This window comes from Nannospalax galili, unplaced genomic scaffold (genome assembly GCF_000622305.1).
Source record: "Nannospalax galili isolate Female #2095 unplaced genomic scaffold, S.galili_v1.0 scaffold747, whole genome shotgun sequence".
Classification (NCBI taxonomy): Eukaryota; Metazoa; Chordata; class Mammalia; order Rodentia; family Spalacidae; genus Nannospalax; species Nannospalax galili.
Window position 1 is genome coordinate 1,639,974 of NW_008357686.1, and position 27,973 is coordinate 1,667,946.

The 27,973-nt window shown below is 41.6% G+C and overlaps 1 protein-coding gene across 6 annotated transcripts in view; it reads right to left on the reverse strand.

The window, feature by feature from the left end:
• The window catches only part of Taf1 (TATA-box binding protein associated factor 1), a 92,098-nt gene that overhangs the window by 57,607 nt on the left and 6,518 nt on the right, over nucleotides 1-27,973 (reverse strand). For 5 of the 6 annotated variants that reach the window (XR_003847396.1, XM_029557450.1, XM_008855564.3 and 2 more), the window contains 17 exons: nucleotides 27,274-27,393; nucleotides 25,637-25,878; nucleotides 23,476-23,694; nucleotides 22,201-22,419; nucleotides 21,295-21,502; nucleotides 16,844-17,020; nucleotides 15,769-15,896; nucleotides 15,569-15,676; nucleotides 15,292-15,465; nucleotides 14,502-14,675; nucleotides 14,162-14,266; nucleotides 8,014-8,214; nucleotides 7,735-7,876; nucleotides 7,337-7,467; nucleotides 6,294-6,374; nucleotides 3,143-3,292; nucleotides 2,916-3,035 (listed from right to left, as the gene is read on the reverse strand). Coding sequence is in view for 5 of the 6 variants with exons in the window: in XM_029557450.1 (XP_029413310.1) it covers nucleotides 2,916-3,035; nucleotides 3,143-3,292; nucleotides 6,294-6,374; nucleotides 7,337-7,467; nucleotides 7,735-7,876; nucleotides 8,014-8,214; nucleotides 14,162-14,266; nucleotides 14,502-14,675; nucleotides 15,292-15,465; nucleotides 15,569-15,676; nucleotides 15,769-15,896; nucleotides 16,844-17,020; nucleotides 21,295-21,502; nucleotides 22,201-22,419; nucleotides 23,476-23,694; nucleotides 25,637-25,878; nucleotides 27,274-27,393 (2,699 nt within the window). In the remaining variant the exon portion in view is untranslated. The remainder of the gene's footprint in view (nucleotides 1-2,915; nucleotides 3,036-3,142; nucleotides 3,293-6,293; nucleotides 6,375-7,336; nucleotides 7,468-7,734; nucleotides 7,877-8,013; nucleotides 8,215-14,161; nucleotides 14,267-14,501; nucleotides 14,676-15,291; nucleotides 15,466-15,568; nucleotides 15,677-15,768; nucleotides 15,897-16,843; nucleotides 17,021-21,294; nucleotides 21,503-22,200; nucleotides 22,420-23,475; nucleotides 23,695-25,636; nucleotides 25,879-27,273; nucleotides 27,394-27,973) is intronic. The other variant, XM_008855566.3, reaches the window with a different exon arrangement.

Consider the following 27,973-nt stretch of genomic DNA (forward strand, 5'->3'; position numbering starts at 1 on the left):
TTGTATCACCCAAGAGCTAAAAATAAGTTTATATTTATAAATTGTCAGAGAAAAATTGAAGAAAGACAGTATTTGTGGTGTATGAAAATTAAATTAAATCCAAAACTCAGCATCCAAATATAGTTTCATTGGAATACAGCCTCATTTGTGTGCTGTGACTGCTTCTACCATATGATGACAGGGATGAGCAGTTTTGAGGAAGACCATATGTCTCAGAAAGCCCAAAATATTTGCTGTCCTGACCCCATGCAGGACATTTCCCATAGTCCATTTGTGCTCCAGAACCATGGACAGCGCCCCGGCTGCGCTTCTTTGAGGATGGGCTCAGAGAACCTGAGAACCACGCCAGGGATGAGCAGTTCTAGAGCGAAGCTCAGCCCAGAGACTCTGGAGCACTGGTTAGGCCACACGATAAGTCACACTTTTTGTTTTGTTTTGTTGGATTTTGTTGAGATAGAGTCTCGCTATGTAGCCAAGGCTGGCTTGGAACTCACAATGCTTCTTCCTCAGCCTCCTGGGTGCTGTGATTACTGGCACAGGCTACTGTGCCTGGCTCTAGATGTACCACTTTAGTTCTTTTAGTTACTGCATTGAAGATGGGCCTCTTTGTCACAACAGCTTGTTTACCCTAACTGATACAAGCAGTAGGTAGTGGGTTTTCAGCCTGGACAAGCTGGTGATAAGAATCTCACCATTTGTACTTCATCATAGAGGGGTCTCCAGGCCCCAGATGGGCCATAGGCTCTCTCCACCTCATCATACATGTGTCTAGGGAAGGCCAAGTCCTCATCTTCAATACCTGCAAAGTGTGAAGTTGGAGTATGTTAGGGTTTGAATGGGAAGTATCTCCCCCAAGGCTCAGGTCCTAGGGACTTGGTCCACCTAGGAGGTTCTGGAAGCTTTAGTGGACAGCATGTGTAGCTGGAGGAAATCGGTCACTGGGACATGTCCTTGAGGGTTTCTTGCCTCTGGCCTGTTCCTGTTTGGCTCACTCTCTGTTCCTATCCACTACGAAGTGAGCATCTTTCCTCTGCAATGCACATATGCAGCCAACGGACAGAACTCTCTGAGTGAGTCAGAATAAATTTATCCTCCCTTAAGTTCTATCTGGAATTTTGGTCATAGTAGAACAGAAGCAACTAATACAGTACAGAAGAAAAGACAATGGGGGACCCAATCCAGCTGTCAGGGTTACCTCCAAATGGGGGTGGAGCATCCGGGTGTGATTGTGACTCACCTTGAGGATAAGACACCTCCTCCAGGGTGGGGGGCAGCCGAGGACTGAAGTCCCTCATGAGTGGTAATATGGCTCCACTTCTGCTGTGCTAACCTGTCACACACATGAACACACATGCACACACATGTACACAGGTGCACATGCATGAACACACATCACACACACACACACACACAAGCACAAAACAGCAGATAAACTCCTTTCCATCCCTCAACTCCCAGTTCCAGGAAAGGACAATTAACTGAAGCTGACCACCCCCACTCACCGTGGAGCTTCTAGTGTCCCGGTCCCCAGTCCACTGACTCTCTTCATATTCATTCTTCACTCGGTCCTCCTCCGATCTTCCAGAATGGATGTGTGGATGAAAGTGGGTGTTGACTCTCTGCCACCCATACCCAAACCTCCTCCCTCAGAGCCTTCTTGGCAGAAGAATATTCTTACCCTGCCTCTGTCTTCTCTGATATTTCTGAAAGAAACAGGGAAAAGGGGGTCAGAGATTCTGTTCAAGCCCACATAGGCCTTGGGTAGCATCCCCAGGGTCCCCATCTGACAGGGAGAAGGTCTCTCCTCACCCTCAGCAAGGCGCCTTAGTCTCCGCCGCCATAAGAGTCCACCAACACAGGAGGCATTGGAAAGCAGCAGCAGACCTCCAAGTGCGAACAGCACTGGCAACAGGGGCGACCGAGGGGGTCCTGGGGTAGAAAATGCCCCTTGCTGAGCCTCCAACAACTGGGAGCAGGCTGGGAAAAGGACCCCAAGAAATCCTGTCCCTTGACTGATAGTTTATCTTCAGTATCAACCTGACTGCAGTCAGAATCACCTAGGAAAGCCAGGCATGGTGGCGCATGCCTTTAATCCCAGCATTTGAGAGGCAGAGGCAGGCAGATCTTAGTGAGATTGAGGCCAGCCTGGTCTAAAAATTGAGTTCCTGGCTGGAGAGATGGCTCAGTGGTTAAGAACGCTGATTGTTCTTGCAGAAGACCTGGGTTCGAATCCCAGAACCCACATGGCAGCTAACAACTGTTCCAGTTCCAGGGGATCTGACAGTCTCTTCTGTTCCCCATGGGCATTGCACGACACAGGTGCACTTACCTACATGCAGGCAATACAGGCATACACATAAAATAGAAATAATAATATTTTAAAAATTGAGTTCCATGGTGGCGCACGCCTTTAATCCCAGCACTCAGGAGGCAGAGGCAGCGGATTTCTGTGAGTTCAAGACCAGCCTGGTCTACATAGTGAGTTCCAGGACAGCTGGGACTACAGGGAGACCCTGTCTCAAAAAGATCCCCCCCCAACACACATACACACACACACACACACAAAACTGAGTTTCAGACCAGCTGGGACTAGAGGGAGACCCTGTCTCAAAACAAAACAACCCAAAAAACCAGGCAAACCAGGCCCACAAAACACAGACAAAAAAGGGAAAAAAATGTATTTCAAAGGAGATAAAAACAAAACAACCCAAAAAACAGGCAAACCAGGCCCATGAGACACAGACAAAAAAAGGGAAAAATGTATTTCAAAGAAGATAAAACAGAAAACTTTGAAAAAGTATTTAATACCTGCCATGATCTATACCATAGAGAAATACTCCAGATAGTTCTTTATACCTTCCTACCCTTTCTACCAATGTACAAAGCTTCTAGGAGTTCTCCTCTTCCATACCCACCTCTTCCTCAGGCACACCAAATTTACGAAGAAGTTGCTTGGCATTTTTCAGGGACAGGCGACGAAGGTCTGCATCCGTTCCTGTGACTGTCTTCTTTACTGGCTGAGGCTCCTTATCATCCTGTCTCAAACAAAAACAAGTGAGTATCTTTAACCAAACTCCATACAGTAGGCATCTATGCCATTCTGACAAATCCAGGGTTTCCAGGCCCTCCTCTCTAATCTCACCTTCTGCTGTGTTGGTTTGTTGGGAATCTTCACATATGAGAATCCTTCACCACAGCCTGTAGGATCTGCCACTCCAGTGACCTCAAGGAGACATTTGCCTTTCATAGCAGCAATAAAAGCTCTCGTGGTATTCCAAGGAGCAGTGCGAACCTGAGATACAGAAAAAGATTTCAGGGCTGTGGGAAACATGTGTTCCATACCTAGCCATTACTTAAAAGGGCAGAAAAATTTTCACTATTTCTTATCCAAATATCAAATTAAATATAGCCATACTTAATTATTCAATACTCAGCTCTCTTCTATTAAATCTTGATATTAAATAGCGGCCAAGAGTGCAAACAGGATAAGGAATATGAGAAAGAGTGGTATTCTTCAGTCCAATATCCCTAGGTTCTCAAAGGCAGTGTTGTATCTACTTTCATGATGCTCAAAGAGAGAAAGACAACCTCGTTTGATTACCCAATTGTTCAAAAACTCCTTTGTTTCTTTCTTCTTTTTTTTTTTGCAATAGGATCTCTAACCCAGGTTGGCCTGGAACTCCTTATGTAGTTGAGCATGACCTTGAACGTTGGATCCTCCTGCCTCCTAAATGGTGGGATTAACAGGTAATATGCTACTACATCCAGCTTATTAGTTGTTGAGGATTGAGCATGCTACCTACTGAGCCACATCCTCAGTCCCTCAAATGTTTAGAATAGCATACATTCTCAAAATAGATCTTTACATTACCAAACCCCCAATTCTGGCAGGACAAAAAGCCCATCCAACCCTGTCAGTGGTTTGTTCTAAAGGTATTTAAAAGATGCTTACCTATCCTGAAAAAAAATTAAGACAAAAGGTGGATGTATTTGCCCACAAAGATGAGTTAAGAATGTATATAACTTGGGGGTTGGAAAGGTGGCTCAGCAATTAAGAGTGCTTGCTATTCTTCCAGAAGATAGGAATTTAGTTCCCAGCATCCACATTGGGCAGCTCACAACCATCTGGAACCTAGTTCCAGAGGATCTGACTTCTGGCCTTCTCGAGGAACACATGGCATATGCTCACACAGACACACACACGTATATAAAATAAAATTAATCTTAAAAAAATAATAAAGCCAATTCAAGGTCAGCCTGATCTACATATTGAGCTCCAGGCCAGCCATGGTTCTACAGTACGAAAATGTCTCAAAAATAAATAAATAGCAAAAAGGATGTGTACAACTGGCCTAAAAACTTAACCAATTCTTTATTCAAGATTCAATCTTAAACTGGGCATGGTAGCAAACACCTTTAATCTCAGCAGTCAAGAGGCAGAGGCAGAGAGATCTCTGGGAGATCAAGGCCAACCTAGTTTACATAGGGAGTTCCTGGCCAGCTGGGGCTAGAGGGAGACCCTGTCTCAAACAAAATATATTAACAATAGGGTTTGGAGAGATAGCTTAGCAGTTATAAGTGCATGCTTCCAGAGGACCAGAGTACAGTTCCCAACACCCATGTCCGTTAAGTTCATAACTGCCTATACTCCAATACCAGAGAATCTAATGGCTCCTGGCCTCTGCAGATACCTGCACACATGTGACATACACACAAATAATTTTCTAAAAAGATAATAGAGGCTAGCCAGATATGGTGGCACATGCCTTTAATTCTAGCACTTGGGAGGCAGAAGAAAGTGGGACTCTGCAAGATCTAGAACAGTCTGTTCTACATAGTGAGTTCCAGGTCAGCTAGGGCTACAGGGAGACCAAGTCTCAAAATAACAAAATAATAAAATGATAATAATAATAATAATAATAATAATGGGACTAGAGAGATGGCACAGCAGTTAACAACACTTGCTCTAGCAGGGGACTGGGGTTTAGTTCCCAGCACCCACATGGCAGCTTACAACCATCTGTGAGTCAAGTTCTAGAGGATCCAATGCCCTCTTCTGGCCTTGATGAGCACCAGGCAGAAATGTGGTGCATATACATGTATATATAAATGCATATGTGTATGTATATGCAAAATACTTAGACACATAAAAATAAAATTAATCTTTAATAGTACATGGATTTCAGGCATATGTAGTCTTAAACATTATAATGATAGATTTTATATTATACATACTTTACCATCAGTTTTTATCTTTAATTTACATATTTATTTGGGAGGAGTTGTTTTGAGATTGGGTTCCACTCTTTAGCCTAGGCTGGCCTCAAATCTATGGCCAATCTTCCTGTCTCACTCTCCAAAATGCTCTGATAATGGGCATGAGCTACCACACAATTTTACCACAATTAAAAAAAAAATAGAATACATAGGTATGTGTTGCCATGCCCAGCTTTTTATGTGGGTGCTGGGGATTCAAACTCAGGTCCTCATACTTGTGTGGCAGCCACTTTACTGACTGAGCCATCTCCCTAGCCCAGTGCAGCAATTTAAATGTCAATTTAACTCAAAACTTACAAAACTTTTTTTAATGAATGTATTGATTTTGTGTGTGCCACAGTGCATCTGTCATATTCAAAGGACAACTTGAGGGAATAATTCTTCTTCTTCTACCATATAGATCCAAGAGATCAAGCTCAGGTCATCAAGCTTGGCAGCAAGTATCTTTACCTGCTGAGCTATCTCTCCAGACCCAAAATGTTCTTTAAAGGAGATGAGATGTGCTGATAAATAGTAAGTGCTGCAGGCCAGATGTGGGGGCACACATCTTTTTTTAATCCAAGCACTTGGGAGGCAGAGACAGGCAGATCTCTGTGAGTTTGGGGCCAGCTTGGTCTATATAAGAGTTTCAGGCCAGTCAGGGATATACAGTGAGACCTTGTCTCAAAAACATCATTTGGGCTGGAGAGATGACTCAGTGTCAACTGTACAATCATGAGGAACGGAATTCAGATCCAAGCACACATGTAACAATCCCTGCATCTGCAAGTGCCACTACAGTTCTGAGGGATACAATGTTCTTTTCTGGACTCTAATACAGGCATACATATATGTGCACATATACACATGAACAAATAAATCCCTAAAAATTTTCTAATTAAGAAAAAAAGTATTGCTGGACATAGTGGTATGGGTCTATACTCTCATCACTTGGGAGGCAGAGGCAGGAGGATTTTTTTAAGTTTCAGGTCGGAATAGGTTGTGGAGCAAGATCTTGTCTCAAACAAAATCTTTACTTCATCATCAATCTTCATCTGAAAATCTTCTTCATTTTCTTCTTCAGGAGCAAAGAAGGATTTCTCTCCATAGCCAGCATCCTGAAAGAGGACAATCCTATGCATAAATAAAGTCAACGAAAAAACACAAAGTATAAATTTTACTGAATACCAAATACAAAATACTAAAGCATATTCTGCATAAAGAATGGAGTCTATAAAGTTTTCTGTGTATGTATCACCATTGTACATCCTTAAGCTATTGGTACTTCCCAGCTGGAGTTTTTCTATTTCAGCTGTGCATCTCTAAAGCACACTTCCAACTATCACCTCTGCCCAACTGGGAAGCTGACAAGTACTTTCTCGCTTGTTTATGCAAAGGAGTCACCACTCAAATGGATGAGCAATTACTTTTTAAAATATTATATACGTGTGTGTGTGTGTGTGTGTGTGTGTGTGTGTGTGTGTGTGCGCTGGTCAAGACAGGGTTTCCCTGTAACCCCAGCTGGCCTGGAACCCGCTATGTAGACCAGGCTGGCCTTGAACTCACAGAGATTCACCTGCCTCTGCCTCGCAAGTGCTGGGAATTAAAGGCATATGGCACCACGCCCAGCTATTATTTATATTTTTATTTTATGTGTATTGCCTGAATGTATGTAACTACATCTGTGTCGTGCAATGCCTGCAGAGGTCAGAAGAGGGTATCGGATCCCTGGAACTGTAGTTATGGATAGTTGTTAGCTGCCATATGGGTGCTTGGAATTGAATCCTGGGTCCACTACAAGAAAAGTCAGTGCTCTTTGCTGAGCCATCTCTCCAGCCCCCATGAGCAATCATTTTTAAAGCAAGAAAATATGGCCCAAGTCCCTCACTGAGCCTCACACTGATAGTTACACTGTAGTTTTCCCCAGAATTGATACATACAGAAAGTACCTCATACAGTTTGAACTGATTAGTAATTGGTAATGATCTAGTAACCATCATCTCTAAGCCTGAGAGTATTTTCATCTTTCTATCTGAAAAGAACCACAAGCATAAGCAGCACACAACAAGAAGCAGCTCACCTTTAGTCTCTGCTCTGCAGCTATCATGCTATAATAAGCACAGCACTGCTCTGGTGATACCATAGCTCTGATCTCCTCTTCCGTTGGTAAACGAAAATCAGATTTCAGGACCCACCAGTTTGAATCCATCCCTGGAAGATAGAGAAACTGTTCTGAATTCTAAAGGACCAAGAGTAACAAGAGAGCAAACAGACACTGAACAAAGCAACATACTAGATAGTAACAGGCCCAGTGAAGACTATGACTAGTCAAGAAACCCCCTACTGCCAGGCTTCCTACATCTCATGTAACACATGCAAACAATCACACTGAATTTCCTAGCAACCAGTTATCAAAAAAAGCAATGGAAGCCTCCATTACAGAGGATTACAGAGAAGACAACTAATCACACTGATAACCTGTACGTTTGAAGTCAGCGCAGAGCTTTAGCCTCTTGCGGATGCTGCTTTCAGAATGTGAAGGAAAGGCTTTCTTTATATCCTCCATTCGGATTCGCCGTGGTCTATCTCTACTCTTCCAAAAGAGGCGATAAATAAAAACCTGTCCAGTAACCCAGATACATTTTATTAGATAAAGGATAAAAATCCTCAGCAGAGTCCCATCCCCAGCCAAGCTGATATGCATTTTCTTCTTTCCTAACATGCTTGTGATGGCATCCTGACCCAATTCCCACCTACCTGCAGAAAATCTCGAATGTGTGTATTGGCCCTTTTGGAATTAGGACCAGGAACTTCAAACAAGGGACACTGCTGGCCAACCACAAAAATATCCACTAGTTCCCGAATATAGTAGCCCTGTCTTGTTCGGATGATCAGGAAATCAGTTTCTGGCACCTTATGAAGATAAATTGGAGCACGAAAAAGGTTGTTCTCAAATGCCTAGCAAATATAAAACCACAAAAGTTATACTCAGAGAGGCCCTAGAAAATTCAGTCAGCAACTAAGGAAAATGAAACTTACTACTCTCTATATTCATTAAATTTAAAGTCTATTCAATAAAATAAGCAAGTTATGTGGAATATCAAACAAAATTAATTTTTTATCCACTGTCTTTTAGAATCCAATAGATGAAAAAGATACAAAAAATGCAAAAATAGAGACAAGAATGGTAATGCATGTTTGTAATCCCAGAGCTCAGGAGGCTGAGGTTTTTACCTCATGATCCTTTTGAATCATGGCAAGTTCAAGGCTAACCTAGGTGACAGCATAAGATTATATCTAAAAGAAAACTGAATCAGAGCTGGGCATGGTAATCCCAGCATTTGTTAGGTAGAAGCAGAAGAACAAGAGTTCAAGGCCAGCCTTGGCTACACAGTAAATTTGAGGCCAGCCTGGGTTGCATGAGATCCTGTCTCAAAAAACCAAAATGGAGCTGAGGAGATGGCACAGCAGATAAAGTGGTTGTTACACAAGCATGAAACCCTGAGTTTGGATCCCCAGTGCCCTCATAAAATGCTGAGCACAGAAAGGGCGCCAGCAGTCCTGGCAGTAGGGGAGAAGAGCAGGGGAGACTGGCAGATTTCAGGGGCTTGCTGGCCAACTAGTCCAGACAAAACCACCAGCTCCAGGATCAGTGAGAGACCCTATCTCAAAAAATAAGGCAGAGAGCAATAGAGGAAGACACCAAACAATGACCTCTGGCCTCCACAGGCATATAAGCTACACACATACACAAATAAAAAATTTAAAACTAGTCAATATTTGAAATGTAATCCCAACATTTGGGAGGTGAAGGTAGGAAGACCAAAGTTCAAGGTCATCCTTGGCTACAATAGCAAATTTGAGGCCAACATAGACTATGTGAAACTTTTTCTCAAGAACAAGAAGAAAATACAGGGTTTAGATTTAGAAGCTGGCCTTGTCATTTTGTATGAAGTCAGTCAAGCCAATGTCTCAGCTTAAATTTCTTCATCTACAAAATGCAAGCTACTCAAAACACCTATACTTGCCAGGTGTGGTGGTGCGTATCTTTAATCTGGGCTTTTGGGAAGCAGAGGCAAGTGGATCCTTGTAAGTCAGAGGCCAACTTGGTTCTACAATAATGAGTTACAGGCCAGCTAAGATTACATAGAGAGATCTGGCTCAAAAAATTGCCTATACTTTATAGGACTTCTACAAATAGCTTTATAAACTCAAAGATAATATACTCTTATACTCCTACCCTAGATCCTAGCTTAGTGCCTGACATATAAGAGATGAGACCAAAACAATTTTTTGAGACAAGGTCTCACTGGAGCCCACACTGGCCTCAAACTCATAGCAATTCTCCTGTCTCAGTCTGATGAGTACTGGGATTATAGGCATACCACCACTATTCCGGGCTTCAAAATATTTTTTTGAATAAATTAATTAAAAAAATAAAAACAATGAAGTAAAAAGTATTCTAAAAGAACAGAATAGCCGGGCGTGGTGGCGTATGCCCTCAATCCCAGCACTTGAGGAGGCAGGCAGATCTCTGCGAGTTCAAGGCCAGCCTGGTCTACATAGTGAGTCTGAGGCCAGCTGGGGCTACAGGAAGACCCTGTCTCAAAGACAGAATAAACAAAAACACATCAGGATAGTTAGATAGAAATATTTGAGCTAGTTGAAGTAGAATGGATAGGGATCAACTATTTTGAGCTTCAGGGCGAGTGTGTTTTGTTTTTTTGTTTGTTTTTGAGACAGGGTTCATTATGTCACCCTGGATGACCTGGAATTTACCATATAGAACAGGCCTGCCTCTGCCTCCCAAGTGCTGGGATTAAAGGTGTATGTCACTTCTGGTCTCTATTTTAAGCTTTGAAGCTAAGGAAAAGTAGCCTCCCTCCACAAAAAATGCCAAGAGTACTTGCTACTCTAACATGAGGACTGGAGTTTGGATTCTAGTCAGGTGGTACTCAAATGCCTGTTGCTGTTCTTCTGAGGACCTGGGTTTGATTCCCAGCACATACATGGAGGCTAACAACTGTCTGTAACTCTAGTTCCAGGGGATCCAACACCCCTCTTCTGGCCTCACGTGGTGCACTTACATACATATAGGCAAAACACTCATATATTTTTTTTCTTTTAATTTTTAACTGAAAATAAATGTTTTGAGGGCTGGAAAGATGGTTTAGAGCACTGGCTGCTCTCGCAGAGGACCCAGTTTCAATTCCCAGTACCCATATGGTGGATAACAACTGTCTATAACTCCATTTCCAGGGGATGTGACACCTTCTTCTGGCCTCTACAGGCACTGCACACCTGGGTACATGTCATACATGTAGGCAAAATAATTTTTGTGGGGTTCAAACAGCTTTATTGGTTGCAACAGCAAATGAAGAGGAAACACATCTGCAGACAGGATCTCTGCCCTTCAAAAGCTAAATAATTTTTTTAATCCTAACAATGAACAAAAGGGGGAAGACCATCACATGGGTGAAGAAAGTAAATTGTAAATGTTCCATGTACATAGAAAAGGAATTATAGAAAATAGCAAATGACCATTTTTTATTATATTGTTTATTTTGTATATGTGTGGGGCACATGTGCCATGAAGCACATGCAGAGGTCAGAGGGCAACTTGTTGAGAGAGCTCTCTCCTGCCATGTGTGTCTTGGGGATTAAATTGATTGCCAAGTTTGGTGGCAAACACCTTTACCTGCTGGTTCATCTCACTGGCCCTACAAATAATCTTTTAAAAACTAAAAAAGTGGAGGTGGGAAGATGGCTCACTGATGAAAAGTGCTTACTCTGCAAGCATGAGGACCTGAGTTTGAATCCCTAGCACCCACATAAAAAGTAGGGCATGACTGCATGTGCCTGTAACCTCAGCATTAAGGGTTGGAGACAGGTGGATCCCAAAAGTTCACTGGCCAGCCAACCTACCTAAAACATCAAGCTTCTGGGTCAGTGAGACCCTGTCTCTAGACTTATAAAGTGGACAGTGATACAGGAAGACACAGGATATCCTACCTGGCTTCTGCATGCACATGGACACATACCCACACACTCATGTGCATGTATCACACATACAACCCCACCCACACACACAAGAAAACTACAAAGAAATTGGCCATTGTGGTACACATTTATAATCCCAGCACTTGGAAAGTAGAAGCATCACAATCAGTTCAATGCCAGCTTGGACTATATGAGACACCCTCCCCACATCTCAAAAGAAATTTAAAAATAATTTTTTAAAAAAACACAGGGCTAGCCAGGCATGGTAGTGCACGCCTGTAATGCCAGCACTTGGGAGGCAGAGGTAGGCAGATCTCTGTGAGTTTGAGGCCAGCCTGGTCTGCATATCAAGTTCCAGGCCAGCTGGGGCTATACGGGAGATTCTGTCTCAAAAAGACAAAAAAAAAGTCACTACTGAAAAAAAAACCCCACAGGGCCACTATGATAGTTCAACAGGTAATGGTGCTTGCCACCAACTCTAATGACCTGAAATTGATCCCCAGAGCCCACATGGTAGAAGGAGAGAAATGACTCCCACAAGTTATCCTCTGACCTCCACACATTCGTCATGTGACGCCTCCCCATACATACATACACATACACACATGCACCCGCAGGGATACACATGATCCAATAAATGTAAAAAGACAAAAGTAGTCATAAAAGAAGGGGATGTATTGGTTTAAAAAATAAATAAAACGAACCTCAACAGAAAGTTACAAAACAGGAAAGTTAAGAACAGTACAAAGAAAATAAAATCTGGTGTGAAGGAGGGGTTAAGGGTATAGAGCTCAGTGGCAGAGCATATCCCTTGCATACACAAGGCCCTGAGTTCAATCAACAGCAATAACATCCCCCCCCAAAACTAGTGGGAAATGGAATACAGGTGCAAATGACAAAAATATAAATGGATTTTGCAGATTCTAGCAATAGTGACAGTAAGAAGAGCTAGCAATAATGACAGTGGAATAAATTAGGGACAAGAGTACAGACTGCTAACAGCTGGACCTTGTGGCACACAGCTGCAATCCTAGCACTTGAGAGGCAGAGCCAGGAGGATTGCCACAAGTTCAAGGCCAGCCTCATTTATATAGGAAGTTCCAGACCACACTCTAGATTACAGAGTAAGATTGTCTAAAAAAAAGAAGGAAGGAAAGAAGAAAAAAATTAGCAAGAGATATGAAATGGAAAAAAAATAAAAAGTAGTTTGAGAGATTGTTTCACACCATTTGTGGACATTTATACTTCCCTTCAAATACTTAAAAGCTACTGCCAGCATGCCTCTCTATACCCATTAGAACAAAGGGGGAAAAAGCAGCACTTTACTGTGACAGAACAGCAACATTCAAGTATGATTCAATATTCACGATGGCCACAATTAATTATCATCAAAATGTACTAAGTTTTTTGCAGTACGAGACAAAACCAAGGGCCTTGAACATGCTATACAAGTATTCTACCACTGAGCTCTATCTCTAGCCACTCAAATATTCTAACTTTACACAAAGAACTTAAAACATTCATAACCTACATTAATCCTAGGTCGACTGACCACTGTGTATTTTTTTATTCATGTTTGAGACATGGTCTTTCTATAAAATGCCCAAGCTGACCTCAAAATTGTGATCCCCCCTGCCTGTGCCTCCCTAGTACTATGATTACAATTATGTACCACTATACCCCACTATACCCAGTGTATATTTCAAAAAACTATTTTATTACCAGGTATAGTGGCTCACATTTACAATCTCAACACTCACCAGGCTGAGGACTACCTCAAGTTTGAGGCCAGTCTAGGCTATACAGTAAGTTCCAGGCCAGCTTGTGCTAGAATGAGATCCTATCTCAAAAAAGACAAAAACAAAACCAAACAAAAAACTCACTATTTTATATTTGGCCTAAAAATAACAAAGACTTATTTTAAGAAAAAATGTTTCTTGCTAGGCATGGTGGTGCATGCCTTTAGTCCCAGCACTCGGAGGCAGAGGTAGGCAGATCTCTGTGAGTTCAAGGCCAGCCCGGTCCTGGTCTACACAGCGAGTTCCAGGTCAGCTGGGGATACAGGGAGACCCTATCTCAAAAAAAAAAAAAAAACAAAAAGAAAGAAAGAAAAAATGTTTCTTGAAAAATATTTTGTTTTTATGTTATGTGTATGAATGTTTTGTCTGCATGTATGTAAGTGCACCATGCATGTGCAACGCCCCTGCAACTAGATGATTGTTAGCCACCATGTAGGTACGGAGAAGCAAGTTTAGGTCCTCTGGAAGAGCAGCAAGTGCTCTTAACTGCTGAGCCCTATCTCCAGCTTTATAGAAAAAACTTTAAAATTTTTGAATTATAATATTTTTGTTTGTTTGCTTTGATAAGAAGTCTCATGTATATCAGACTGGCCTTAAATTTGTCATATAACTGAGGATAACACTGAATTTCTGATCCTTCTATATCTACCTTCCAAGGGCTAAAATGACAGGCATGTACTGCCAGGCCCAGTTTTATGTTGCACTGTGGATCAAACCCAGGGCTTCATGCATGCTAGGCAAGCACTGAAAACTAAGCTATATTCTCAGCACTACCCCCACCAATTGTCTTTTTTTATTTTAAAACAGGGGTTCATATAGTCCAGACTGGCCTCAAATTTGCTATGTAGCCAAGGATTTGAACTTTTGAACCCCTGCCTTCCATGTCCAATGGATTACACTAATTTTTTTGAGATAGGGTCTCACTATATAGCCCTGGCTGGTCTGGAACTCTACACAAAACAGGCTGGTCTCAAACTCAGAGATCCACTGCCTCTGCCTCCTGAGCACTGCTACATGAACAGTAAAAACTGGTTCTTTCTGAACAAACTTGTTCCTTATCTGTCAATTTCTTTAGGAAAGAGTAAAGACAAGAAAGAATTATTCACCTGTAGTAACTGGCCAGGATGGAGAGAGCCCAGGAAAGGAGATGTATGGCAGTAAACAGTCTCCCCATACTTGCAATCTGGGGCTCCAGGATCTTTTCCAGGTTTCTATAGAAAATGTAGCAAGCTCAGTTATAATCACAGAATATAACCAATAAGCTTATATACAAAATTCCACAAGCATAGCATTTACTATGAACTACCAGATACAATTTCTTTCTCCCAAGAAATGTATAAAATGACAAAATGTTTTTAGATTATTACTATACACCTAACTTTAGTTATATTAGGAACCCTAACTTTAGTTATGTTAGTAACAAAGATTTCTCTGACACAGACTCACCCGTTTATAGTAATTTTTTATCTTGGTTGCCATGCCAACTTGCATCATTAATGGCCCATTTTCCTCACTGTATTCTGCAAGAATAAGGTCTCCATCTTTGCCTGTGAGGTCATGAGGTGTGCGCATAAAAAACATTTCTCCACCACCTGAGGCTTGCCTCTCTTGTTCCCTCATCTGTCCAGAACAAAGACAATATAGATCATTTCCACAGGAAAATAACTATACACACTGATATAATCCAAACTAAGACAACACCAAAAGTATTTTACCTTGTTATTTTTTTCAATTTCATTGTAAAAAATTTTAATCTTATTACTAAGATTGAGAGACTAGTACTGTGAGCATCCTTTATCCCCCTACATAAACATAAATGTTTATATCCCCTGCCCCCTTTTTGAGACAGGTTGTCTTCCTGTAGCCCCAGCTGGCCTGGAACTCACTATGCAGACAGGCTAGCCTCAGTCTCAGAGAGATCCACCTGCCTCTGCCTCCTGAGTGCTGGGACTAAAGGTGTGCACCACCACGCCTGGCCTATATTTTTCCGTATTTATGTGTAATTAATTTTCTATAAATTTTGGTGAGCCAGTTTTGAAAGGTACAATCATATTTTACCTTCAAGTATTTTAACATACATCTTCTAAGAATAAGGACATGCTTTTAAATAACCAAAATAAAATTGTATCAACCTGAGAAAATGATTCCTTAATATAATCTAATAGCCAGTATATTTCCCCAATTTATACCCCAATTATTTTATATAACTTTTTTTCCAACCAGAATTTAATTATACCTTTGCCTTCTTTTTGATGTGCTTTAGCAAAGGCTGAACTGAGTGTGAACCTGGCTGAGATAGTGCCCCAAAGGAGTACTTTTTTAGAGGTGGGCGATGGAACTGCCGGAGTTTGATGGGTCCCATGTGGGTGGGAAAGAAGGGCTGTCGTAGTTCTACAGCTGGAATTGAGTGCTAAACAGAAAATAGAAGAATTAAAAGTAAATACTAACTCCATCCCAGGCATTAAAACAAAGCAAGGGTTTCCCCTCCACCACAGAAAGAATGGTATTTGTACCTGGATAATATTCCCTCCAAAAGTACCTCGAAGCCCCTGCTGCTTGGGATAGTAATACTCATCATTTGAGAGATTCCATGGATCTTTCACTTCTGGCTGAGACATGTTCTAATGATGGATCAAATAAGCCTTGGTCAGACCACCCTTTCCCAATACCTTCCTTTTTCTTCTAAATACCAATTCCCTTTGTTTTCACAAACCTGCTGTGGCTCTTCCTTGATAACTCCTGTTTTTCCTAAGAGAATTCGACTCTTCTTCAGAGATGATTCTTTCTTATTCTCCTTGGAAGGAGAATTAGATGTAGCTTCTTCCTTCTCATCAGGAATCTCTGAGGATGTAACAAGAAATGACTTGGGGTGGGGGAGCTGGAGAGATGGCTCAGCAGTTAAAAGCACTCACTGCTCTTGCAGAGGATCCAGGTTCAGTTCTCAGCATCTACATGGCAGCTCACAAGTGTCTGTAACTACAGTTCAGGGGATCAGACTCCCTCTTCTAGTCTCTTTGGCCTCTTGCTCCCTCCTCATTCCCTCACTCCTCTATGAAATACTGAGGATTGAGCCTAAGGCCTCACACACATGCTAGGCAAACACTCTACCACTGAGCTCTATCCCTGGCCTATTGCACTCTTTTTGCATTATTTTTGGAGAGGTCTCATTAAGTTGCCAAGGCTGGCCTAGAACACACTCTGGAGCCCAGACAGGCCTTGAACTTAAAAATCTTCATGCTGTGGCATCCTAAGTAGCTGGTATTACAAGCCCATGCCATGTGGCCCACCTAAAAATCATTTTCTACTGACATCTTTGGAGTTTCTATGTAGATCCCTCACTCTACTTCAAAATACTTTTAGTAGCCGGGGAGTGGTGGTACATGCCTTTAATTCCAGCACTAAGGAGGCAGAGGCAGGAAGAGCTCTGTCAGTTCAAGGCCAAACTAGTCTACATACTAAGTTCTAAGTCAGCTGGGAGCTAGGGCTACAGGGAGACCCTGTCTCAAAAAGACAAAAAAAAAAAAAAAGAATGCTTTTAAGTCAATGATTCACTAGCTGAACTATATGCCTGAAATCTTAAAGATACTACTTTTTCACATTCCTATATGAGTTTTCCCTAAACAATACTCAAACACTAGAAACTGGCAGCCACAATGCTGCTCTCTCAAAACCATTACCTAGAAGTGTCTAGTTTTGGCCCTCCCTAATCTTTCTAATTTCCTCCTGACCTTTGACATTAGTAGTATGATGTCAAAGATGAAGAACCCTGGTCTCTTCCAATAACATACCCAAAATCAGGTTTTCATCATTAGGATCAAGTGTCAAAACAGGAGGCTCCAAAAGCCGGGGCATGGCCTGAGCGTCCCAAATGATATTGTCCTCCCAGCGTCCATATACCAGATCTTCGTTATCAATGGGGAAAATGGAGTACCAAGGTTTATCATCATCCAGAGTAGCTGCAAAACCTGGTCAAAACAAGAAGAATAAACAGTAACAGATATTCTCAGACATTAGGATTAAGTCCATATAAAAAGTAAAAAAAAATTATTTAGACAATTATTTCTCATTGATGATTTTGTTCTGAATCAGAAAGTGCTGCTCAGATGTAAGACTTCAAATCTTGATCTGCAATACTGTAGTGCCCACCTGTAGCTAAGGGAGACAACCCTCTATTGTTCTAAAATGATGGCCAAATTTGTTTTCTTCCCCTATCTAGAAGCCTTTGCGAGGGAACTGAGTGATTCTAACCTCTCCAACAGGTATCAAAATGCCTGAAAGCAAATCCTGAATGCATCACTCTGGAGTCCAGTCTTGGCAGACAAAAGAAAAATGAGGAGGAACCCAATAGAGGGATGCTTTTGGAAGCTCTTGTCCAAAAATTCCAATGGACTCTCATATGAACATTTGAAATTTGCCCTGTTCTGAATTTTTTTCTGGTTGCCTGTCTAGAACTTGTAATGCTAACTACTGTTGCCTTTACTTCTCCTTCACATCTCCTATTCACCAGTCAAGGACTTTCTTTTCCCCCTAGAGATAAGAGTTATGCAATTTTGGAGTCTTTTAGATAGACCCACTGAAGGGGTACCCCAACTGCCTCACCCTGAGTCCCTGTTCAGCATGGAAGAAGCCAGAGTGTCTGCGTCCCGATTACCTATCCGCAAGCTGCATAACCTCTTCAGAGGATGGTGTGATAAGAACAGGAGGTAAGAACTGGCTAGACAGTTAGTGTAAAAAGACCCCAAAGAAAAGTATCCAGTTTCTTGGCTAAAACTCACAATGTCTTTGGGCCTCTTAGCAATATACTCCATTCCAAAGGCCAAAAATGTCAAAAATATTTGGGAGCTTTTATCTAACCCTTAAAAGATTTTAGGTTTATCTCTTCAGAGGTGGGAATATTAGAGTAGCCAAAAGCCCCATAAAAGAAACAAATCAAAGAAGAAGAACGAGCACATGAAGTTATCAGAAAAAAGTGATGGGGAGATATGGGAGGAGTTGGAGGGGGAAGAGGGCATGGATTTGATCAAAACACCTTATATGCATGTATGAAATTCTCAATAAGTTATGAGGAGGAAGAAGGAGAAGAAAGAGTACATGAAGTTATCAAAAAAAAGTAATGGGGAGATATGAGAGGAGTTGGAGAGGGAATGGGCATGGATTTGATCAAAACACCTTATATGCTTATATGCCTGTATGAAATTCTCAGTAAATCATTTTTAAAAAACCAGTAACAGACAAAGCATTTATGTTCCTTTCAATCATGTTTCTCACAAACAGAAAAAGAACAAATGCTAGTACAGGTATTCACACAGCTATCAAAAAGGAACCTACCCGATAGCATGTATTTCTCACTTTAACAGAAAACACTGCTGACAAAATGTTCACTGCAGTGTTGCTTAGAAAAGTTAAAACTTAAACAGCCTAAATGCTTACTAAGGCAATGGCTAAATAAATACGGCTATAAATACTGGTAATACACTATTAGTAACAAATATAGCAATTATTCTAAGAACATTATGCATAAAATAATGGGTACTCACGCTTTTAATCCCAGCACTTGGGAGGCAGAGGCAGGCGGATCTCTGTGAGTTCAAGTCCAGCCTGGTCTACATAGGGAGTTTCAGGCCAGCTGGGGCTACAGGGAGACCCTGTCTCAAAAATACCAAATAAATAAAATAAAAATAATAAATAATGGATACTATGCACTCAGGAGGCTGAGACGGGAAGATTGCAAGCCCGAGGCCAAACTGACTAAATAGTAGGAGCTTATCTCAAAAATATTAGGCAAGTCAGGTATAGTGGTACATCCCTTTAGTCCCAGTACTCCAGAGACAGAGACAGGAGGATCTTTATGAATTCAAGGTCAGCCTGGTCTACCTACACAGTGAGTTCTAGGCCAGTCAGGGATACATAATGAGACCATCTCAAAAAACAAAAACAAAACTATGCAACCAATAAAGTATTTAAACTGTACAGAAGAGAAAAACCTTTTCCAAGATTTAAAAAATTAGATATTCTTTGAGCTGGAGGGATGGCTAAGCAGTTAGAACACTTCCTGTTCTTATAGAGGACCCAAGCTTGACTCCCAGCACCCACATCAGACAGCTCACAATTGCCTATAACTCCAGCTCCAGAGGATCCAATGCTCTCCTCTGGCCAATATGGGCACCTGCATTCATCTGTACATAACCCCCCCACACACAGATATATACACGTTTAAAAAATAGAAATAAAAATAGACTAGACCAGATGTGATGGCTCAGGCCTTTAATCTCAACACTCAGGAAGTTTGAGGCCAGTCTGGTCTACATAGCAAGTTCCAATTCAACCAAGGATACATAGTGAGATCCTGTCTCAAAAACCAAAAAAAAATTAATTTAAATTTTAAAAATTAAAATTAAACCTTTTTAAAAATCAGACATTCTTGAGTTGAGTATGGTGGTACACACCTATAATCCCAGCCCTAGAGAGGTGGAGGATGTTGAGCTCCAGCATAACCTGGACTACTTAGTGAGACCCTGTCTCAATAAACTAGCCATTTTGGGGGGGGGTCCTGAATTATAAAAATAATCCAGACTAAGTAAGAAAATCTGGAGACTATAGAATGGTATAAAGAAAACTGAAGAAATCAGAAAATAGTACTGCAAATGCTTTAGACTATTTTCTTTCAGTCAGCTTTTGACATAGTTCACTGTTTTTCATCCTTACAAATGAGATACCAAATACGCTGTTTCATATCTTGTTTTTCTTCTCTTTAAAATGTTCCCTGCCATTTCCTGTAATCTTAGTACTCAAGAGGTTAAGGCAGAAGGATTGCTGCGAGTTGAACACCACCTTGGCAAGTACTAGGCCAGCCAGGGTTACATAGTGAAACTCTACCTTAAAAATCTAATAAATGAATGTTTCCAATATAGTAAACATTTTTATGGATAATTTTGAAAACTTACATAAAATATTTTTAATTATTTTTATGTGTATGAGTATTGCCTGCATGTAGGTAGGTGCACCCGTGTCGTGCAATGGCCAAGAGGTCAGAAGAGGGCATTAGATTCCTTGGAACTGGAGTTATGGATGGTTGTAACTCCCATGTAACTTCCATGTAACATGTAACCCGCCATGTGGGTGCTGGGAATCAAATCTGGGTCCTGTGCAAGAGTAGCCAGTGCTCTTAACTGCTGAGTCATCTCTCCAGGCCCAACTTACATAAAAATATTTATGCTGAGAGAAAATTATAATATAGCTCTGGTGTGGTGGCTCATGCCTTTACTCCCAGCAGGAAGACTGCAACAAGGCTGAGGGCAGTCTGAGCTACAGGATGAGCAAAACCCTGTCTCCAAAAACAAAAATAACACAGCACTCAGGAGTCAGAGGCAAGTGGGAGTCTGTGAGTTCACAGCCTGGTCTACACAGCAAGCTCGAGATCAGTGAGGGCTAAATAGACCATCTCAAAAAAAATAAGGTAGGGGGAAGGGAGGGGTGGAGAAATGGCTCAGTGGTTAAGAGCACTTGCTGCTCTTACAGAGGCCCCAGGTTCTGTTCTCAGCACCTATATGGCAATTCACAACGGTTTCTAACTAGTTCCTAGAGTTCTGCTACCTCTTCTGGCCTCCAATGGCACTTGCACATACATAGTACACATAATGTATGTAGGTAAAACTTTCAAAAACATAAAATAAAAATAAATAAATCTTCAAAACAAATCACTACATATAACAATGAGCTCAAGCCAGGCATGGTGATAAACACCTAGCCTGGGCTACACAGTGCGTTCCAGGCTACCCTCAGCTACGGAGCAAGACTATGTCTCAACATTAGTTAATTAAACTCAACTATATACACATAGAAGATAGAAGACAAAAGAAAACACAAAAAGTCAATAACTGATAATCTCTGAGTAGATTACCAGCAATTTTTCTAACACTGTTTTTATGCCATTAAACACAACATTCTTTATTTTAACCTACTTAAGGAGAGACAAAGCAAATCATGAAATCACAAATATAAAGTGAAGTGTTTATATAAAAACAAAAAGTGAAGATAGAACACTGCTATAATCCAGGGAAGATCTTTAATATCAAAATGGCTTATGAATAGGATTAATAAACTGTTAAGGGACTAGAATCAGGAATTAGATTCAAAGCAATTCACTATCCATCAGAAGCCCAAAAGATCATAGCTAAGACTACTTATGATGACTAAGATGAAGGCTAGTATGCCAGACACTGTTGACACAGAAGCACACCTTGTTGAACATTATATGCCATGGCATTCCTTGTCATACTGGAAGGAAGCCATCCTGCCAAACTTGCACGCTGGGGTTTTGTTCCTTTGTGTTTGACATCCTCCCCATCCCAGATGATATCATCTTCCCAGTGCAGTTGTGTCACCATTAGGAAATTTTCATCTGCCAGAAGATCAACACTATTGCTTTCCTCAAGTGTCCTGAATTTCTGTGAAAGTATGGAAGGAATAATAAATCCATCAGTTACTGCTCGGTTTACCAATTCAGATCCCAAATGATTCATGAGATACACTAAGTGTTATTTAGACAGGCTTAGTAGTACATGCCTGCAATCCTAGCACTTTCAAGGCTAAAGGGGGAGAATCCCAAGTTTGAGATCAACCCAAAATACATAGACCTTGTCTCAAAAATCCAAGGACTGAGCTGGATGTGGTGGTGCACGCCTTTAATCCCAGCACTTGAGGCAGAAGCAGGTGGATTTCTGTGAGCCTGGCATACATATCAAGTTCTAGGACAGCTGGGACTACCAAAAACAAGCAAAATAATACAAAACAAACAAAACAAAACAAAACAAAACAAAACTCCAAGGACTGAGGCAGAGGCAGGCAGATCTCTGTGAGTTCACGCATGTAGACCTGGAATCAATACCCAACACAGAAAAAAAAAGTGATGCTTTACTTGAGCAAATTACCTGAAAATGAGTATCTGCCTCCTCTCCCAATCCTAGTTTGGAACAGCACTCATTTCACAAGCAGAATCCTTAGAATGGGGCCTAGTTATAGGATGATATACCCTACTAAGCAAATTTCCTACTAAAGAAACCTTACTCAGGATCTCCCTAGCTGAAAATTTAGTGACAGGGCTCTAAACACATTAATTCCTTTCTTACACACCAGAGATGCTTACCTTTATCGTTTTGCATTTTGTCACAGGCTCATGTTCAGTCTTCCTCATTTTGAAGCCATAGTCAAACCCACTGCCATCTTCAGGGACACCGAGCATATCATACCACAGTCGAGCAGGTCCATAACGCCACTCAGCCACTCTTGGTTTGTTGTCCATCACTTTATCTGTATCTCCAGTTGACTGGGAAAATTTGGACTCCACAGGAGCCATCATTGTGATCTGAAACAGAGTAAAGAAGTGGGGGCTTCCCTATTCCAAGTGTCCTAGGAATCTGTCTAGATGACTACAGGGAATTAATAATCATAAAAGGATTTAGAGGAACCACAAGGATGATTCCTAAAAAATGGAGGTATAACATATATGGCATGTCTGTCCTTCATCATACCCTTCTATTTAGCAATGGATCACCATCTGCTCTGTTTTTACCCATCAAATACTTTTCTTTACAATAGGGAAGGCGGGGCACTGCATTTAACTTATTCACTGATAATTAGAACACAGGTCTTTATTTTTTTTATTTTATGTGTATGCATGCATTGCCTACATGTAGGTAAGCACACACGTGTCGTGCAATGCCCGAGGAGGACAGAAAAGGCCATCGGATCCCCTGGAACTGGAGTTATGGACAGTTGTTAGCTGCCATGTGGGTGCTGGGATTCAAACCCGGGTCTTCTACAAGAACAACCAGTGTTTTTAACTGCTAGGCCATCTCTCCAGCCCCTAGAGGTCTCTTTTTTTGGTCTTTTTGAGACAGGGTCTCTCTGTAGCCCCAGCTGTCCTGGAACTCACTATGTAGACTAGGCTGGCCTTGAACTCACAAAGATCCACCTGCCTCTGCCTCCCGAGTGCTGGGATTAAAGGCGTGCACTACCATGCCTGGCTTTTTTTTTTTTTTTAACAGAAGGAAGTGTTTATGCTGGCTTATGGTTCCAGAGGGATTAAAGTCCATCATGACAGGGGAGACATGACAGGAGGCAGCCAGAGCAGAAAGCTGAGTGCTCACATCTTCAACCATGAGAGAGAGAGAGAGAGAGAGAGAGAGAGAGAGAGAGAGAGAGAAAGCTGGAAATGGGACAAGACTATGACCTCTCAAAGCCAACCTCCAGGGACCTTTCTTCAGCATGTCCACACCTTCTAAAGGTCCCATGACCCTCCCCAAACAGTGCCCCCAACTGGCCAAGTGATAGAACAGAACTCTTAATGCTAAGGTGTTAGTTCTAACTTCTACATGCCCCCCTCCCTTGCAGGCTTTAATCCCAAGTCTATTTTGCCTACTTCGTCATCAGAGAGACACTGCTCTGGAGGAGGTGGCGGAGCGTAGTCATAGTTCCACAAAGATTTCTGGCTGACTTCTAATTCTACTGAGCACTCCACTTCCTGGATCTGCTCTTCCGGTACAAGTTCACGGTGCTTCTTTTTCCTCTTTCTCCGAGCACTCCTCCAAACAGATGGGACATTCTTCCCAGGTCCAAAAAGACGTAAAAACCGTAACACCTAGAACACAGAGCACATTACTATGTCAGAGATTCAATGTGTGAAATATTCTCAAGTGATCTATTTAACTGCAGGGGGAAAATGAAGGAATGCTAAGCTCAGACCACAAAAGCATTGTCCTTTAGTAATTTGGAACTTGTAAGAAATGTTTACTTTTTTTATGTGCATGTTTGTGTACTTATATGAGTTAATGTGCCCATGGAAGCCAGAGGGCATGGGACCCCCTGGAACTAGAGTTAGAGGTGGTTGTGAGCCTCCTGAAGTGGGTGCTAGGAACCAAATCTCAGCTCTTTGCAACAGCAGTAAGCACTCTTAACCACAAAGTCATTTCTCCAGTCCCTGGAACAGTTCTTTAAAGACAACAGGGCAGAACAGCTGTAGTGGATCACGCCTTTAATCCCAGCATTCAGAAGACAGACAGCAGGCAGAGCTCTGTGATTTCAAAGTCAGCTTCACCTATGTAGCGAGTTCCAGACCAATGAGACCCTGTCTTAAAAAAAAAAAATACGGCGGGGCATGGTAGCACATGCCTTTAGTCCCAGCACTCGGGAGGCAGAGGCAAGCAAATCTCTGTGAGTTCAAGGCCAACCTAGTCTATATAGTGAGTTCCAGGTCAGCTGGGGCTACAGGGAGACCCTGTCTCAAAAAAAGACCAAAAAATAAAAAATAAAGACAACAGGAAAATTTCTTTTCTTTCTTTTTTAAGGGTGAGGGGGAATTTGTCCATACTAGGCAAGCACTCTTATCATTGAGCTACATTCCTTGGCTTTTTGAGAAAGATTTTCACTAAGCTGCCTAGGTTGCCCTTGAACTCACTCTGTAGCCTAGGCAAGCCTTGAACTTGTGATCCTTTTGCCTTAGCTTCCCTAGCATCTGGGATTATAGTAGTCTACGCCACCAGGCTTGGTTTACCTTTTTCTCTACCAGGACTATTTATTTATTTATTTACTTACTTACTTATTTAATATGTGTGCTTGTGTGTGTGTGTGTGTGTGTGTGTGTGTGTGTGTGTATATGTGTGTGGATACATACCACAGCATAAGGTCAGAGGACAACTTTCATAATTTGGTTGTCTCTCGCCACCTTGTGGGAAAAAGGGATTGAAGTCAGATCGTCAGACCTACATGAATATACCTCTATTCAATGAGCCATCTCACCAGCCCCACAGGATAATTTTGGGTTTTTTTGCATTTTTAAGACAGGGTCTCATTAGAGTTCTAGCTCTTGTTGGCCTGGAACTCACTATGTAGGCCAGGCTGGCCTTGATCTCAGAGATTCACCTGACTCTACCTCCCGAGTGCTGGAACTAAAGGTGTGCACCACAACAGTCTAAGTCACACTTTTAAAAATTTTATTTATCTATTTATTTTATTTTATGTGTGTATTGTCTGCATGTAGGTAAGTGCACCTGTGTCATGCAACACCCTCAGAGGTCAAAAGAGGCTGTCAGATCCCTTGGGACTGGAGTTACGGACACTTGTCAGCTGCCATGTGGGTGCTGGGATTCGGACCCGGGTCTTCTGCAAGAATAGTCAGTGTTCTTAACTGCTAAGCCATCTCTCCAGCCCCTAAGTCATACTTCTTATAAATATATACAACTTCAAAAAGTGACCTAATACAATGTATAAAGTTCCTATATAGGCCAGAAATGATGGCACGTGCCTTTAATCCCAGAGCTTGGGAGGCAGATGAAGGCCCATCCCTACTGAGTTTGAGGCCAGCCTATTCTCCAACAGAGAGTTACAGGATAGCCAGGACTACACAGTGAAAGCCTGTCTCAAAAAATAAATAAATAAAATTCTTATACAGACAGCTAATTATCTGTCACTGAATAAAGGCACCCTTAAATCTTATGCATTCTACATTCAGCATCATGACAACAGAACTCAGAATCTGGAAGAGGTCAGTGCTTTGCATCATGGACATTCTCCATACAAAGTACCTTTCCAGGCCGAAATTCTGGAAAAAGTTCTGTGACACTCGGCAACAGCTTGGTTGCATCATGCTGCATAATACCAGCCAATGGTAGAGTCAGCTTTCCATCCTCAGATTCTGCCTGTGCTGCTTCCTGCGGTCCCATCTCAGATTCTGAGTCAGAGGAACTACTGAAGTCCACTTTCTCTGAGGCCAAAGAGGAAGGGGCAATGATGGAGGGCAAGATGATGCCTTCTCCATTTTCAGACACTGCAGCAAGGAAGAGAAACCCCTTTGACATGTAATTGTGAGTATGTTTCCTCAAATTCAGCCAACACCACCCTCTAGGCTAATATGCATAATTCTGTGGCAGGGGATACAGTCCCAGAACCCAAATTACTAGTATGCAACCCAGAAACTCATCCAATTTATTATTTTCCACCATCCCCAACTCACCTTGTACTTGGTACCCTAGGGTTGTGATGAGAAAATAAACACTATTACTACATTTACTACTTTCCTTAAGTGGCAAATACTGTGCCCAATATTGTGATTAATAGCAAAATTATGTTATACATTAATCAGGCCCTATCACATCAAGATCATGGATCCGTAAGATGGAGAATTTTTAACCTCACAGGGTAACAAAAAATAAGCTTTACACACAAAGTAACATTTAGCTTGAAAACTAAAGGAAATGGCTCAGAGCATCAACTGGAGGAATTCAAGTTAACAAAAGTTTCAAAATATAGTAGACCAAAGGTGCTGATGTCCCCTAATGTCTAGCTTATGGCAGGACTATCACTGTTACAGAGCTAAGAATATAAGATGACAACTGAAGATCTTACCAATCTTGAAAATCTTTGAACAGAAATGATGCCACATGATTTACACATAGTCCAGAAGGTCATTTGTTTGTTGTTATTTTGTTTGGGACAGGGCTGGCTTGGTTGGAACTTGCTATATAAACCAGGTTGGTCTTGTACTCACAGATATCCTCTTGCCTCCACCTCCAGAATGCTGGGATTACAGGGATGCACCATCACACCTGGCTTACTGTTTGATTTTTTGAGACACAGTCTTGTTATTTAGTCCTGGTTGGCCTCAAACTAACAGGTAATTTCCAAATACCAGTATATAAATTAGTTGTTTCAGAAAGTCTTGATGTGCAGGATGTGGTGGCTTAAATGTGTAATCCTAGCACGAGGAAGGCAGAAGCAGGAGATTGTTCAAGTTCCAGGGCCAGTCTGGTTTACATAAGGAGTTCTAAGTCAGAGCTACATAATAAGACCCTATCTTAAAAAGAAAAGGAGGGAGGAAGGAAATTCTTGGGAAACTCTTCAGTAAAAATTCCTGGGCTCTACTCCAGATCTTATGAATTTGACGCTCCAGGAGAATCAGATATCCATATTTTTTAAAGACTCTAGGTAATTCTGATGAACAGCTTAATTTGAGAAGCACTGAGTTAAAGTAATTCTTGAGTGTGTGTTAAAATAATGTCACTGAATGTTTTAAAAGGAAAATTTCCATTTAATATCAATATTTGACACTTTATAAATCTTTTCTAGCAGCTCAATCTTTTTAAAAGCTCCTTAAGCATGTCAAAATCCTGGACTTATGAATAGAAACTTGCTCCTTGAACAAAAGTAGACAGGTTTTCCTCACCACCAGTAATACCATCTTGATCCTTCTCTTTCTTGGTTGGTCCTGGGGGTGGAGGTGGGGGAGGCATCAACTTGCAATCAATGTCTTCACAATCAGCATCATAGTCATCTTCATCATAATCTAATAAAACCAAGGTGGTCACCTCAATATTAAGAGTGTTTTATAATACACTTGATCTCCCTTCAAATGTCAAGAACTCCAAGTATCACGAAAGCACTATGCATATCCTTTAAGAAAACATAAAAGGGGGCTGGAGATGGCTCAGCAGTTAAAAACACTGGCTACTCTTGTAGGGGACCCAGGTTCAGTTTTTATCACCCACATAGTGGGTAACAACTGTCCATAACTCCAGTTCTTGGGGATCAGATGCCATCCTCTGGTCTCCATGGTCATTGCAAAATATGGGTGCACTTAGACGGGTGTGATGGTGCATATAGAGTTCAAAGCCAGCCTGGGGCTATGGGGAGACCCTGTCTCAAAAAGACCAAAAAAAAATTTTTTTAAAAAGAAAAGATATACCTTTTGATTTTAGAAGCGATAGAACTTTTTTAATCCCAGCACTCCAAGGCAGAAACAGGTGGATCTCTGTTGTGAGTTCCAGGCCAGCTGGAACTACAAGGAGATCTTGTCTCAAAAATACCAAAAAACGGGGCTGGAGAGATGGCTTAGTGGTTAAGAGCAATGACTGCTCTTGCAGAGA